The 17,152-nt window shown below is 39.6% G+C and overlaps 1 protein-coding gene across 3 annotated transcripts in view; it reads left to right on the forward strand.

Annotated features, from left to right (window-relative positions):
* The window catches only part of kiaa1549lb (KIAA1549-like b), a 60,769-nt gene that overhangs the window by 27,981 nt on the left and 15,636 nt on the right, over positions 1-17,152 (forward strand). For all 3 annotated transcript variants that reach the window (XM_040011953.1, XM_040011954.1, XM_040011956.1), the window contains exons 3-13: positions 1,149-1,625; positions 1,752-1,867; positions 5,810-6,029; positions 6,343-6,476; positions 7,041-7,209; positions 11,045-11,104; positions 12,257-12,408; positions 12,881-13,052; positions 13,636-13,799; positions 14,254-14,289; positions 15,886-16,076. In XM_040011953.1, the coding sequence (XP_039867887.1) occupies positions 1,149-1,625; positions 1,752-1,867; positions 5,810-6,029; positions 6,343-6,476; positions 7,041-7,209; positions 11,045-11,104; positions 12,257-12,408; positions 12,881-13,052; positions 13,636-13,799; positions 14,254-14,289; positions 15,886-16,076 (1,891 nt within the window). The remainder of the gene's footprint in view (positions 1-1,148; positions 1,626-1,751; positions 1,868-5,809; positions 6,030-6,342; positions 6,477-7,040; positions 7,210-11,044; positions 11,105-12,256; positions 12,409-12,880; positions 13,053-13,635; positions 13,800-14,253; positions 14,290-15,885; positions 16,077-17,152) is intronic.

The following is a 17,152-nucleotide window of genomic DNA, read 5'->3' on the forward strand; positions in this document are numbered from 1 at the left end:
AACAGATTTTTTCATGCTGACTAAAGGGTCTGCAGGTTCTGGAAAAATCTCTACTGAAATCCCCTTTTTACCAGTAACAGCTGAACCTCTTATGAGAGTTTTTCACAGAGACAATGTGACATTGGTGGGTCATAATGAACCGTCAGAAATGACCTTAACACAAACAACAAACTCTTTTTCTCACTCTCAGGGACCAATCACTAGTGTGAATAGCAATAAATCTAATTTTCACCTGGACAGAGAAACGAACATGCCCTCCGATGTTTCCCCTGCTGTAACTACTTCCTCCAGTGATGGACAAAACAGCATGGAGACATGGAGTGCTATTTTCAGCTTGGGCACAAAACTAATGGCACCATATACAGAGTGGAAAACCACCAAGCCTATGGCTCTTGAAAGCAGTGGCTTTAAATTAGAAAGCACATCTATAACCTTTGATAGGGTAAAATCTAATTTACCAACAGTTGGTCCCTCATTTCAAAATCCAAAGCTGGAAGATGGACAAGAGCGTAATGCGTACATGCTGAATTCTGCTGATTCAACAGCTGTTGCCAGTGATCCATATCCAGCTCATCCAACTGGTGCCTATCCATCTTTTGCAACTTCCGACTATAAGGAATGGAGCTTGTCCCCAGCTAATTTTAGGTCATCTGTGGCTTTTAATGTACAGCAAGATGTTTTTTTGCCCCTGTCTCATATAACTACTGATTCTGCAGCATTTTCCCAAGCTGCTCATGTTGAATTGATATATAAGACCAGGAACAGCCCCTCGCTGACAGCTGTTCCCTCTCTTGAATCTGCATTTGATTCTGCTGTCACACTTTCAAATAGCCCTGTGCATAGTATCTCTGATACTGACAGCAAGAGTAAGACAACTGATTCCATCCTGAAGGCGTCAACCTTCCCAGCTGACCTGATTTCATCCTTCCCTTCTTACCCATCATCATCATCATCATCATTTTCATCGCCATCTTCATCCTCATACATAAGACCCACCACAAGAAAAGCAACCATGGATCAAGGCACTGCATCGTTAGCCGTCTCTCTAAATGTTGAGCAATCCTCATTTCCATCATCATCACCAAGTTTGATCTCATTATTAGATTCTAATCGCTCACCGGTAGTGACTGAGACATTTGTTCTTACAGAAGCAGAGACGGATGAATTAACCGCTGGAACTTCCAAAACAGTTGGACTCACTTTCCCCAAAGAAAAAGAGGCTAGTTTAAGCCCCTCTCAATCAGTCAGAATTACCCATTCTGCTGGGCCTACCGAGAGGACAACTCAGGTATCACCTCTGACCCCTCGACAAGACACCACGACAGCCTCTGTTAAGCTTTCCACCACTACGGCTTCAACCACAAAAACTAAAAACTCCACCACTACCATGCCTTCCCTAAGAGTCACTACGCAGTCAACCACCACTACCACACCACAGACCACGTTCGCGACCGGGAAAACCACAACCGTCAGGACTCAGTCCAACAGGAGAACATTCACACCGCCTGTCCTAAGAACGAGCCCTCCCAGGGGGGTCACGGCTGTCTTCATCTCACCTTTCACCACTACCACAGAGACTCCACCACAGCAGTGCAACATCACTGAGAGAATGTGGGTGAAAACAGGTAAACAGTACTTTTTGGAGAAGTCTTAGAGAAAAATAATATAATGATATGTTTTTTTTTTATTCATTGCTCTGACTTGTTTTGTCTGTTGCCTGTCCTGTCTTGTCCTTTTTGTCTGTCTCTTAGTTGTTTCCATCTATGTGAGGAGAAACAGGCTAGACAGCATTCAGAGGCAAAACCTGCGAAGGGGACTAAGTCAAGGCCTCAGGAAAGCTCTCAATGATACCTCTGCCCAAGCACAGGTCAGACTTTCACCAGTTATTGCTTATTGTGCTACAACATCTTTTTCATGTTTATAGATGGATAACATACCTTGATTTCTTCAAATATGGTTGAACAAATGTATTTTTTTTACAGCTTCTCTTGAATTGCAACTTAAGTTAACACTTTCATTATGCGTTTATGGTCTCTCTTCTCTAGTTTAACAACCAGTTTAACAATAATAGAAAAACAATATTTATTTTTCTGGAAATTACAGTCCTATTTAGAGAAGAACAGAAGATAAAGTCGGGTATCTTCTAGGGTGTGGATACCTTGTGATTGTTTCATTGACACAGTTTTAATGTCTTATGAGCTTGCCATGAGCTCATGTGAGTCAAATTCCCTTTTTCAGAGGTTTGGTTTTAAAAAAAAATAGCTCGAACCCTCAAGAACCCTAAAAAACTATTCAGCTTAGACAATAACTGAATAAATAAATACATTTTTAACACTGAAGAATTGTTTTCCGGTTGTGCACTCTCCAGAAAACCAGAGGTTTATAAGCATGTGTTACACACTCATACCGAGGACCCTCATGTAGGCTGTGTGAAAAGAAATGAAGACTAATATAGAAATTAGGTTGACTGAATGTGTCCCAGAAGGCACAGAGTGATGTCACATATTTGACTAAGTGTACCAGGATTAAAAATAAGATGCACGTTAGGACTGTATCGGTGCTGTAGATATTTACAAGACACAACCTGAGTGTCTGCAGAACCCATCCATATTTCACACAATCATCTTTTTGTGTGTGGATAGGTTAGCTGTGAACCAGTCATAGTCCCTGTACTGCCAAAAGCCACCTTGTCCTTGCAGTAAGCCTCCAATACCTTCACTCAATGTGACTTAAGTGTGAGAAAAGCACCAAGTGAGGAACAGAAATGTTTACTTGTGAGGATCTACCAAAGACTTGCTCTTGTGATGATGTCAGTAAGATGGTAAACATATGAATATACGAATAAAGCACATGCAAACAATATATTTTGTTATAAAAACAGTCTTTTGAGGTCTGGAAGTGAATACAGAGAAATCTGTCTTCATAGCACTGTCACAGTCACAGTCATTGCTCCAGGAAATGTAAAGTGCACCTGTGTGTGTGTGTGTGTTTGTGTATGCGTAGCTCAATGAAATGCCTTATTGTGTTGTATTTCTCAATCTGGAAGTATCAAATATTTGAGAGGGAGCCTTGTGTATTTGTCCTGGCGATGTGAAGGTCAGTGCTCTCACATGTTCGCTCTCTGTAGTCTCTGAAGGTGTCTTGCTTCAGTGCACTCCTGTCACCCATTTCAGCATTGCCTGGTTTCCTTTTAGTAGCACTTCTTTCTCATCCAATGAGAGGCAAGCTGTTGGCTGGGGAAATTGCTTCTGTGTTTAATTATAGGTTATAAATGGTTGGGAGGAGAGTGATGTGCTGAGCTGATGCTAAAAAGATCACGAGAAATAGACTAAATGAACTGAACCTCAGGACTAAGACCATTAAAAAAATAATAGTGAACTATTTCCGTGTCTTTCATGGAGTTAGGATTCTGCCACAACTTGAGAGTTTTTGAATGCCAATAGTGGGATCTGTTCGGTCTGCTGCAGTCTGTCACACTCTTTGAGACTGAGTTAGTGTGTGTGTGTTCGAAATGCAATCTCTTAATAACACCTTCACATGGGTGAAGCCCAAGAGGATGAAGTGATAATAAAGGGCTCTTTTCACAGAGCTCGTAACAAGGCTGAATTGTGAGGAAGCAGAGTGGTGACTCTCAGCTACAGAGACTAGGCTCTCAGTGTTTCGGCTAGTGGATCTCCTTGTCAGCACAGGCTTTCAGATGGGTTTAGATAACGGATTTGAATGGTTTCACCTCTCATGCACGCACGCTAGATCTGCCATCATTCCCTTTTCCACTTTCACTGTACTCAGAGTTCATGAAGAAGTCAAACTCTTACTGACAAACACATACTGTATAAATTTTATTCTGTAATGAGACACAATTTCCCAAACACACAGATTTTGCATTTATATCCGTGAACGTATTGATTCCAGTCCTCTTGTGTTAGAGGTGCAGGAACATAAGCGTCTTTGTCCCAAACTCACCTATTTAACAGTCTCGCTCATGTCTCTCTTCTCAGCAGCCCCTCAGGCCCTCATGGTTCTCGCCACATATCTGTATTCCACGATCACTCCCTCCTCTTCCTGATGCTCTCATTAGTGACTTGGATAACAAGTGCATCTTCCGATTTACTGTGAACGATTTCATAGCATGTATGCAATTTCTATTTGAGTGATTTTTACTATATGGTAAGATTCATTAAAATAAATTTAAAAACCGTTCTAGTTTTTTTTTTTACAGTAGAAATCTCAATTTGTTATAGCAGGAGAAGTAAAAGGTGTGGCTGATGACATTAACAAGCTATTCTATTCAGTTGTCTTACTAGTAAGTCAGCAGACATAACATATGAATGTTTGAACATCATTAACTTTATTCTACATGTGTTAATGGCCCTATACAACACACAGAAAAATGTTTCTGACAAATTGTTGTTCTTTGAGACCTTTAGAAACAAAATTCCTCTGATTTTATTTTTCTCCACAAGCAGCACACCAGTGACTTGGACATCTAGTCGTTGTCTGCAAGTGATTTTCATTCCGTACTAAGATGAATAAAAAGGCAAAAAGCAGTGGCTATCTGAAAGGCCCACTTGAGATGTCACTTTACTTTTTGTGGTTGCATTGTGGGTAATGATGCAAACTGGTATGCAGTGCTGCATATAACAGCTTTATGGTGATTTGCATCATCTTATAATAAAGTATCTTTTATTCTGATTTAGGAATGTGAAAGGAACCACTCAGACCTTTAAGGAGGTTCTAAACGCAGACATTCATTCATTCATTTTATTCCTAGCCTGTAATTTATTGTTTGGATGATTTTTTTCTCTCTACAATTTTATTTTGCTTTTTATATTGTTTTTTTGGTATTGGATATTTTTCATTTTGTAATGTATTTTTATGTATTTTTTATGACTACATTTAGTGGGTTAGCATATTTGCTTTCTTCTTCTTCAGAAATCAGAGTGTATTTTATCTTAATATACTGTATGTTTAAGTTTCATTAAAAGTGTAGAAGGGATCATTTTTCTTCATTAAGAGTGGCTTCTTGACTGTCACCCTTCCAGTGAGGTCATTTCTAATCAGGCTTTGGCAAACAGTAGATGAATCAAATAGATGGGCCAGATGCATCTCCAAGGTCCTGTGACAGATCTGGATTTTTGCCTTTTCCTTAAGTACATAACTTTCTGATATTGATATAGATATGCTCACAGGCCTGCCACTTCTTTTGTCATCTACTTGTCCAGTTTCCTCAACATTTTAAGGAGACACTGCTGAGATATGTTGAGTTTTTGGCTAGTAGCTCTTTGGAAATCACTTTGTTGGTGCAAAAACAGAATTTTATTCCTGTCAAACTATGTAATATTTGGTAGTTTTCATAGATTTGTATTAGGAAACTAGAACAATTTGTGTTTTTGCGTGTGTGTGTGTGACAGGCTGTGGTTAGAGACACAATTTAAAATAGGTTCTTTGCCAAGTTGTCGTTTTCTAGACAGAACACTGGTTCATCCCATGGTTTAGGTCACTTTTTTATTCTTGGATGATTCATAGGTATGTGTTAAGTAAAAAAGAAATCCTCTGAAAATTATTAGATATAATGACTGGACTAACAATGTCTGAATAAATTTTGAAAGCCTGGAGAACTTTTGCTCTAGTTGGGCTCTAGGTATGGCTCAAAACTTTTTCATAACACTTAGCACATCATAGAAGACATGTTGAAAATACCTTCTTTAATCATGGATTTGTAGAGGTAATCATTTTGTAATTAATGGTAAAATGTAAGCAATATGGCTTCTCAAAGACATCCAACTCTCTTTTTCTTTTTCTTTCTTAGGTGGAGACTGTATTTGGTTCTCCCAACATGACAGTGGCTTATCACGTGACTGGAGGGGATATAGTTTACCCTCCGTCTGTAGTGATGGAAGGCTTGGCATCCTATGGCCGTGATAAGCTGATTGCAGACCTGCGGCAGTACCTCCCCATGGTAACAGCCCTGCCCCTCCCGGTTGCATTATGGAGACCCAGCCCAGCCACAGGCTTCCAGCTGAAAACAGGTCAGCCAGTGCTCAGTCAGGTTGAAAAGAAAAAAATAAGTCTGCTTGAGACTTGCCGTTATATGTTCCTTCTTTGACTGTGCACTGGAAGGGTATGAAGTGTGAAAAGAAATTCTGTGATACCACATCAGAGACAGAAATAGCAATATGGCATGTAGGTACTTATAAAATAAGCACAAATAAGTCAAATTCTAAATGTTCCTAATATAGTTATATACTGTCAAAGATAGCAAAACACACTCTTACAGGGTTTTGAAGAATTCTTTGATTTTCAGAATGCAGTTTGTCAGTTTGTGTTGTTTTTATGTTGCAGTGCTACAGTTTGTGGGAGTAGGTGATGATCCTCGGTCCTGTCGCTTCTCTCAAATGATGGAACAGAGGCTTGAGAAGGTTTTTTCCGAAGCGCAGGCCAAAGTGCTTAACGCTAACAGCAGACTCTCTGTTCAGGTACTGCGGGGGAACCTTTGTGTTCTGGTCCTGGAATTGCGTAGGCGTTCCGCATGCTGTCAGGATAGATATTGATGATAAATAACTTAATTTTGTCCCCTGTTACACTTCAGTATCACCATGTGGTTTATGTGATGTGGCAGCCACAAACAGCTGCAAACTGTGTGCAGTTTGAGCAAAATTGTCCCTAAGCATATTGGGCTGTGCCTTTTTTTTAAGAACTACTTAATTATGCTGGAGAGGCATTGGTTATATTAATTTTAATGTGCTGCCACATTAAAGTGCACCCTATATTAACACTAATTTATGTTTATGCATGGATAAAGCTACTATATTTTTGAATTCTTTTATTTATACATACACATTTCTCTGCTGTCGAGATTCTTGATGATATTTATCATTAAAGACAGTTACTGTTTCCGTGCCTCCCCTGTCATTTAGAAAAATATTTCTTAGAATTTGCAGATTACAGTATACAGTATAATCCTAAGCATTTTGCTCATATTACCCACACTTCTCTATGCCTTGTTCTTTTTCTGACCTCGACTTTTGTGTTTTTCCTAGATGCTGAGTGTCTCTCAGGCAGCAGGATCCCCTGCTGTGTCACTGGTCTATACTGTAAAGAATGGGACTGGCTTTCTTAATGGCACTGCTGCCTCAAATCTACTTGGTCAGCTGTCAGCTGAACTAGTGGGCTACTTCCTCTTCTATCCGCCACTTATCGTTGCTGAGCGTAAGTTGCAATTTGCATTCTTAAGTGAGTGTTAGTCATGAGTGATGCAACAGGCCCTACAAGAACAAGCATCAGAGGCAGTTCTTGGGTTCTCCTGGGAATGATTTGTTCTCTAAATACAAAAGAGATTCCAGATTTTTCAGGTTGTGTCTCACAGGGCTTTCATGTTTGGCTCTAGTTGTTTGGACACTGAAACTTTAGTATTGATTAACTATGCTAGAAATCATGCCCTAGTTAATTTAATGCATTCTGAGCTTTTTGCATTCACATGGACTCAAAAAGCTTCTCTAGGCATTGGCAAAAATCATAAATTTCTTTGCTAAGCCTGACTGACATCCAGTTTTTCAGTAATTGGATGTTTTTGACTGTTCTTATGCTATTACAATCACAATTTTACATTTGAGTCATTTAAAGAAAGTTGATGAAAAGACACAACTAAGCCTCTGCCTTTCATCTCAGCCTCCTTTGAGGGCATAGTCAGCATCCATCTGTGTTAGCATTGTACTTGGAATAAAATAAAGAGTGACAGGGAATCAGCAGGAGTCTAAACAGCAATCCCAGTAGCGTCCTATGGCAGCCTGTTACTATCCCTTGTGTAACTGCTCAGTGGATGGAGATATGGTCGACATAGACCTCAGATGCATGCAATATAATGAGACTTATTTTTATGGTACGTTATTAATCCCTAAAGGAGGGATTGTGTTGTTTTGCTTGACCCGGTTCACAGTAAATGTACAATAAAGGTTCAGCAACAGAACTACTCTGATACAGTCACGCACACACAAACAGGATTTTACCCAGAAATCGCCTGGAGATTTTTTGTGCTTCAGTCTATGTCTATCATCAGCAACACTTCACATACTGGCTTCTGGATTTGTGCTTCCTTGATGCGCTGCAGTTTGTGTAAACAAAAGCAATGGGACCTTCAGAATGTGTTAACCAGAAGAAGCAAGTCAGCAACAGCTAGATATAATCTATCATGTACCCTGAAGTCAACCTGTCATATTACATCGCACATTTTGCTTGAAACCCCTGCAGATAATAGCCAAATGCATGGAAGAGGAAATGATCTTTCGTGTTCAGCAGTCGTACAGCGAGGCACTTTTTCAGTTTTTTCTCTCGTCCTTGTCGGAGTTACGTTTTGCTCATTACAAGTTCATACAAAAGGTGTGTTTCCTAACCTGAAGGCATCCTGTGCAGACACTGAGAGCAGTGATGTCCTGCTCATGCTTTACCTGTAGCATTATTATCTTAAAGATTATATGTGCAAAATGGGCCTTAGTGTCTTGCATTATGTAATCCAGTGTAAGCAAACCTGTTATCTAGCTCAAACAGGTCTGGAGAGATTCTATTTAAAGACTCACTGGGTCAAGCAGACTTCAGGAATACAGAGGAAGCCACGGGACAAGCTGTGGATTTAAAGAGGCTGATGTGTTGAAACTGCACCTCTGGTTAGCTTTCTATTCAAGCAGAAACAAGACTCCCAGCTTGATTGCAATAGTTTCTAACCAGGTTCAGTGCTTGAATATTTCTAGACTGTGGTCAGTTTGAGAAATTGTTAATCATTGGACTTGGACATGGTCATGGTCAGGATCACACCAGAGCTGATACTTTATATATGACTATAGGCTTCCTTGCAATAACCTCTGCCTGAGTTCAGTCTTAGTTACATTTTATTTTAACTTTTAGTCTTCTTCATGTTCTGTTGTTGCTAAGGACATTGTGAGAAGAGACCAAACAGATTTTCTAACCTTTAGACTCAACTTGTTTGGATCTTAGAAAGATTCAGAACTGACTGTTAATGTTTGTCAAATAGTGGTAATAATGTTTTCCATTCACATCACCAATAGGAAGTAATTTAATAGCATGCCAGTGATTGTAATGAATCCTCACCTTTTCTTGTGGATTTTCTAATTTCTTTGAATCCTTTTATAGCCTCTATATTTTCAGTCCACATCAATTTTCTGTATGGTTTATGCTTAGTAACAAGTTAAAGGAAATTGTTATCAAAATATATGAGATTTCGGTGTCATGAGTCAAAGATAGTTGCATTTTCTCCATCCCATATGAGCTCAATAAAGCTATGACCTCTCTGTTGGTTAATCTTTTAGTTTTTTTACCATGTCTTTTTTAAAATATATAATATCTAGAGTGTCAACAGTGTTGCACTCATGTTAGCCTAATCAAGATAGTACTTCCTATGTACTGGGAAGGAGAAAAGCCTCTAAAACTGAATTTTAAGAAGTAAGATGTTCCAAAGGTTGTACTGCTGAGACAAAACAAAAGGGGTACTACCTCTAACAGTTAAAAATACTAAATGAAGATCTTATGTTTCAAAAGCATCTATGTGCCTGTCTAGAAAGAGCAGTTTCCCTGCTCGTAGCCTGGTGTGTCCTGTGCAGAAGAAAGAAAACAATCTAAGATTAAATATTTAACATTTGCTTTGCGTCTTCCAATCTGACAAATCTGGGATCTGACCTAAGTGCCTCTGAGGATAGATAGCAGTCTTGGGTTTCACATTGTTGAAATCAAGATAGATAGGATTTCCAGTAGTGAGCATTAAACTAAAAACCACTTTGTGTTGAGCCTGAATTAAGTTAGAAAATCAAGTTGCCTACAGGCATATTGTTTCAGTTGCTGAGCACAGAAAGAGAGGAAGGCAATCTCGGTAAAAAGAAGAGACAGAGGGAGCAGATACTGACATGGAGGAAAATGCCAGAGAGACAGTGGGGTTAAAGACAGAAGTGTGTAACAGTGATTTTGTTTGTTTTGTAGCCTCACAGTTAGTGATATTACACTGCTCACAGGAGGTGCAAGCATATGCCAGCAGCGGCTGCCTCCTCACTTCAAAGCCAATTATTGCAGTAAATAATTAACTGTGGGGGATTCTCATGCCACCTTAGGCTCTGCTCTGACAGCAAAGGCCCGCGATCTCATACGTTCCAACGTGCAGTCTGGACTGCTGAGTTCAGCTCTTTTACATCCCCCGATTTGCAACAACCTTTCTCAAATGTAATGACTGAAGCTATTTGGAAATGTTACCATTTTAGACTAGATCATTTAACTTTTCAACATGTGAAGGTACAAAGTAGGGAAAATTAATAATAGCTTTTGCTGGAGAGCATTTGGGATTTTCAACGTTCTCATCAGAAAACAGCAGGGGTTCACGCTAAACCTTGCTAAACCTTGCTGATTAATAGTTCAAATGACTGAAGCTTATAGACAGCACTGAACTGATTTTGCTGACAGCCTTTCAGCCCTATCCATTATTGTTGCTAAAGCCCTTACTATTCCTCTCACCCTTCTCCCCCACCCGTCTCTCCTGTCATGCCTGAGTGTACAGTTCTGTGAGTGTGCTTTCACAGACCACTGATACAGCATTCCCCAAAACACTGCACCAGTCTCTAGCACAACAGCTTAATCAGGCAGGAAATAGATGTAAGAGAACACAGAGACAACCAGAGCTCAGACTGCTTAAAGCTTCCCTTGCTTCTGTATTTGTCTGACATTCAGTGATAATGAGGCTTTAAAGTGAGATATCAACACACAAAATGTGCCAAACCTTCAACGGCTTGCTGTACATTTTTCTTGAAAGGTTTCAAAAGTGTTGGTATGTTCGGCTCAAATTAACACCACCAAAATGATACATTCACACTTGCATCAATATATGATGGGCTGTTTTTGCATTGTTGATTATATTCAGGTCATATACAATTGTGCAACTGAGCATTCATCGTAAAATCTCAGCGTGCAAAGGCAAATGTAAGCTACACTACTGTGTGGAAATCGTATATTGGTATTAACTTTGCTTTCAACTTTTTTGTTGTCATTACAGCAATGGAATATCACAATCTGAACACTTCAATAGCAACCAGAGACTTCTGGGTTGTTACAGGTAGGGATATCATTGCTTACTGACTGTTAAAATCAGAGCTTTGCTCTTGCTTTGTGAGTGGATTATTTACTTATGAATCGCCATTTACTTATGACCAGTATTCAAATGCAACCAATTCCCAGTCCTCCAACGACATCCTGGAACATTCTACTTCTACAGTTTTGAAAATATTCATGGGAACTTTAAGAAATGAACTGATGAACTGTCTCATTCCAGAGGAGAAATAAAGTACAAAATGAGTCCTAGTAAATGTTTTCTCTGTGGGTGTTTTTAAATGACTAAATTGGCTGAGGAGCAATACACTGATCAGCCTCAGAATTAAAACAACCTGCTTAATAATGTTGTGCAGATTTTCACTATAGTGCTAAAACAGCTGTTACTGTATCTGTTGGGATGTGGGCATGCCATGTATGGTGTTTAGCAACAGATCCTTTGTGCTCTGTGGGTTGCTGTGGGTGGGGCATCCATTAATTGGGGTAATTCCAGTACGTTCTGCAGACGCTCTATCTGATTGGGATTTAGGAGAGTTTGGAGGCTTTGACAATGCACATATTGTTGATTTTCTAAAACCTTTCCTGATCAGGCATATCAGCGTGCAAGGGTGTAATGTTCTGCTTGGAGGGAGGGAGCAGAACCCTGGTTGTCCGAGCAGAACATTTCATTATAATGAGACGGTCAATAGTATTTGCAACAGCTGTCAGGGGTTTTAATGCTGTGGCTCATTGGATGTTGTATATCTCTAAGTTGTCAAACTGAACGAGTCTTCCAGATCACAATCTGTTGCTCTACACCTACTCCAGTGACACTTTGAATAGTTGAAAGTCAGCCCCACACTGAAGATGAGATCCAACCAGAATTATAGCTTTTCTGCTTTTTCCTATTTATAATAAGGTTCTGAATGTCTCATAAGTTCATATCAGAATTAACAGTGCTTTGGCAGCACTTTAACTAAGTATGGTCATGCCAATAATGAAAGCTGAATTGAATTCCGAAGCAAGCTACACTATATTACAACCCGCACACACACAGACACACACATTTCCAACTGTGCCTCTGTCTTTTCTTTTGTACTCCTTTCTGCCCTTGCCAACCATGTATTTTTTTCTCTTCACAACAATCTGGCCATCCTCTTTATTTCAACTACATTTGCAGTGATCCAGGATGTGGATAATGCCAGCCTGGAGGGACAGTACCAAAGCTTCGCCAGTCTAATGGAACAGCGCCTGGCAGAGTTGTTTGTGTTGGCGGGCCAGCAGGGCACTCGTTTTAGACGAGCAACGACTGTAGGCAGCTACACTGTCCAGGTAAGAAACTGGCACTGCAGCCTGTAGGGAATGCCAGTCATCTAAGATTCTTATTCTGATGTTTTGCCTGACTGCCTTGGCATGTCAGAAGTCAGATTAGTCAAATTTGTTTCGTGGGCTTTTTTCTCCCAACAGTATGAATATTTCACAAGATGTACACTTTGATATGCACTTCTGCACATACTTGCACGATTATTTGTGGTCAACCCCTGATAATTAGGTAGCTTCTCCACTCATCATGTGGTAATTGCTCATCAAAACAAGTCAGAGGTTGAATATTTTACCCAACAAGTCCTTTCTTTTTTCATACAGTTTTTCATCTTAAGAAACTCTCCTAAATGCATGATTTTATTTTTGTTGTATTTTGTGAAATTAAAGTTGGCGCATAAGACATTGTAATAGCCGTTGAATAGGTTTATGCTGATTGTACAGCAGTTCACACACACACACATCCCTTTTCATACCCAATCAGATGGTGAACATCCGCCGGATCTCAGGGTTGAAGAATCCGGCCGAGATGACCTACTATGTCCAACACAATGGCATTCCTTTATTGGGTACATCAGCTGCCAAGGTCCTGAACACAGTGGATTCTCAGACTATGGCGCTCACCCTGGGCTACTTTGTCCAGGTGCAAGCAGAACGTAAGCAAAGCATCCTTCTAGCATTTGACAGCTAGGAAAAGTGACACAAACACAGAGACAGGCGAACCAAAACACATGATTCATGCCGAGTTTGGAAAAGAAAAGCTGGTGTTGTGGTGAGAGACATAGAAGAAAAGGTTGAGAAAGCTCTTTGCTGTCTAATCTCTCTGAAATGCTCCCAGCGGGACATTGTTTGTTTGGGCTACAGTGCAGCTTGCTGCTAAGAGAAGAGACAAGGGGGGAAAAAGGGTGAGACAGAGTTTGTGGGTGGCAGGGGTGGGAGGGGGCATGCAGCATTCTCCTATGCATTGGATTGTCGCCTGCAATAGCTGAATGAGGCGCAGTGTATGTCAGCTTGAGCTGTATGCAGTGCTGCAGTGTAATGAATGATTCTTCATGTTTTGTCAATACAACATGCTGAGGACTTCATTATATTTTAATGAGCAAATCAAAGGACAAATGGTTATCATTTAGAGCCTACTGGATGTCATAAAGTAATGACAGGTAAAAAACAAACAAACAAAAAAACAAAACAAAGAAACAACAAAAAATAAAACAATTAACTTATTTAAATTTTTTTCAGCTGTCGTCAAGAACCCTCCTAATAACCTTTGGATAATCGCTGCTGTTTTGGCCCCGATCTCCGTAGTAACACTCATTATTATCATCATCACAGCTGTGCTGTGCAGGAAGAATAAGAATGACTTCAAAGCGGATGCCATCGGTAACCTTAACCCTCGAGCTAAGGTATTTATCTTATTCATGTACTGAGCTATATTTTGGTAATCAATTCATTGTTTAAATATATTTTCAGGCTTCGTGACCATTTGCTGCTTGTCTTAATTTGAAGGCTTGGATTCTTGGCTAGACAAAGACGTGAAGACCTTGAGTTCAGGGATTTTTTTTCCTGATAGAACATTAAGAGACGTACTGTCTGTCACTTTATTTAGTAGCTACAGACTACAGATTGTGTGATGTCTGCCATCTGTCATTGCGTGATCAGGGTCAGTGATGCTGGGATATGTTAGCGACGTTTTGTTTGTTATTCTTTCGGATTTTGTGTTTTCTGTATTTTATTCCACAGTATCTGCATTATCCCATTTCAGTGCCCTCTTTTAACGCATTAGCAGAATCCTAGTCAATTCTGAACACAAACCCAAATCACACATATAATGTTTAAAACATTTTCTCTGGCTTTTAGATGGCGTACCGGAGAGATGTGGGCTATTATCACCAGGTATCTATTTCTCTGTATTCCTCCTCATTACTGATCTGTGTTTTCATTTTCAAGGCTCAGCTGTGCCAGCAGTGGGATTTGAATGGGATTTTGGGCAGACAGCAGCTATTATATATTGTAATAAATCCTGCTGTGCTGATGGAAACTAAGGATACAACAGGAATTCTGACTATCAAACCTGCAACAATGAGATTTCCCTAGATAAAAGAATGGCATTGCCTGTACTTGTTACAGTATAGCAGTCACCACATGACAAATCTGAAAGACTAAGGCTTGCAAAGAATGGTTTACCAGCAGAATGAGCACTTTTGTTTGTGTGTATGCTCACAATTGCTTAGTTTGTGTAGAGAAAATGGAAAAGTGGTTTAGTTATTGCTCCATTCAGAGTTTCTGTAATTACCTAATATCTCCAGCTGCATGCGTGTCATTTTTGGACTCAGTAGTTTACTGACATACATCACTGTAGATACATGAAGATGCAAAGTATAACTCAGCGTATCCCACTGTCTTATTTATGAACTTTCATTAGTGAGAAAGCAATAAAGTCTTCGTATTAGACTGCAAAAGCAACTTCAGCACTGCTTTCAGAGCGCCAATTGTACACACAGGTCTTGCATGATGTAAAAAACCCCACCATACCAGCTAAATTCTATAAAATATGAAATACTCAATGTTATGAAAAATCTTTAGTGAAAGAATATCCGATTCCTTCTAATAAGTAATGTAAAAACCCTCAGTTGCTCAAAGATAGCTTCAAATAGGTAAAATTTAAATGAGTCTCTTGTGCTAGCTCTTCTACATTACTCAGCGTCAGCCAGCCAACTCGTTTCATCACACACCCTTGTTAGAGTTTTCTCTTTTGAAACCAGCAACAGGAGGGGTTTCAGTTAGTGAGAAGACAGGATTCAGTGAAAATCGTTTCTCTCTGTGTGTGTGTGTGTGTGTGTGTTTGTGCTCTATCAGCAGAGAGAGGATGAATGTTCACAGCAGTGTCACACTTTGGGATTTTGCACCATGTCTGGGTTACTTTGAGGCAGTGATGTGTGTCTGACAATTTATGACACCGTGATGGGAGCGGTCCTAAATATTTTAACGTATGTGTATGTATTAGTGAGTGGGTCTGAAGTATTTTGGCTACTACTGGTTTTTTTTTTTTTAGTATATTGGCTTCAAGTGTTAGGTAGAAGCCTGTACCTTTCCTCGCTTGTCCTCAAATATTTTTTAATATATAACTTTATTGCTGTATTTCTGTGAAAGTCTGCAAATCCCATTTTTGTCACCGCCCACTGCAAGTCATTTATTTGACAAGAATTTGGAAGAACATGAAAAAGGGCCTCAGTTAAATCTGTGCTTATCTTTTTTAAAGGCGCAGCGGTGCAGTAATCCCCACTTCTTTTTCCTAAATCCTTTGGACATCAAAATATTCACTGTGTATTTTAGCTATACTGAGATATTTGTAACACTCGTTCTGGGCAGCATAGTTCTATGTTGCTTGAAATGGTTACTTTTTTTGACAAGAGGTATGTGATAAAGAAATCACTCTCACTTCAGGTATACTTTTTGTCACTCTGCATTTTCACCCAACTTGTCTATCAGCCAGTCCAAGGTTTTGACTATGCCAAACAGCACCTTGGCCAACAAGGAGGAGATGAGGAAACACTGCCTGTCAGTCAGGATACCTTAGTGATGTCTCTACAAATACGGGACACACCACTTTCACTAGAAAAGGCTCTGCAACAAGATGGAACTGCCAACAAGAAAAGTCTCACCACTGACAAACACAAAAGGTATCACTCACTCTAAATGGTTTTTACCTACGTGACTTGTATTAATCTGAGGTTAAAAAAATGCATGATGTTACTCAGATGATAGCAATGATTATATGTTCATTAGTTAACAGTTAACTGTTTGTCTACAGATTTTGTGTGTGTGAGTGTGCAAATAGTCTAAACAAACCCCCCAAAATATTTGAAAACTTGCCTGTGACATGTTAATTAAAAATTGTGTCATAATTGTTTCAGAGTGTAGTGCAAGCACAATAAGCAGAAATGGACCATGCAAACTGAAGTGTTTTGGCAGTTAGACTGATTAGAAGTGACATCATAAAGCAGAGTCCAGTGACAGTAGGAGACAGTGACAGGACCCCCTGGAGCCTTGAAGCTGGTGGTGGAGCAGAGTAAGCAGATGGCTGATGGAGATTTTGAATGAGACGTCTTGGACATTACAAATGAGGTGGAGATGGAGAGGAAGAGAAGGGATGCATGGTGATTTTCAAGGCGGGATTTAAAGAACAAGGAGTGGGAGCTGATTGGCTTAGAGAAAGCAAACAGAAACAGAACATAAAAATAGACCTGAGGGAATAGCACAGCTCTGTTTATCACAGCCCTCTTGAACCTTGTATCCCTTTAACTATCAGTAGTAATGACTTATTGAGCTCCTTTACAAATAAAGTTCTGACCAGTAAGAAAAGAAAAAAAAAACCTAGCCTCCATACAGAGCTGGCAAATGTATGATCAAGTAGAGCAGCTTTAGAAACTGCTGATCTTTATTCAGTTTGTTTTTCTTGGCATTAGCTTTGAGAATAACTACTATGACACTAGACATTAAAGGAAATGCATTGTGCTGGTTTCAGTCACGCTTATCCAATAAATCCTTATTTGTTCATATAACTAATGAGTCTTCCTCACACACAGATGATCATGGAGATCCACAGGGTTCTGTGCTTTTCACAAAAGAATAAAAAATAAAATAAATAAAGTTTTTACAGGCCATGTAGCTTTAGCTATCATCTGTTAGTGATCTAAACCAAGAACTCTGAGGACATAAATCATGATCCGATATGATGATGGTGCTGAGGAAAGGT

Source organism: Simochromis diagramma, unplaced genomic scaffold, assembly GCF_900408965.1.
Source record: "Simochromis diagramma unplaced genomic scaffold, fSimDia1.1 OVJJ01000603.1, whole genome shotgun sequence".
In the NCBI taxonomy this organism is placed as follows: Eukaryota; Metazoa; Chordata; class Actinopteri; order Cichliformes; family Cichlidae; genus Simochromis; species Simochromis diagramma.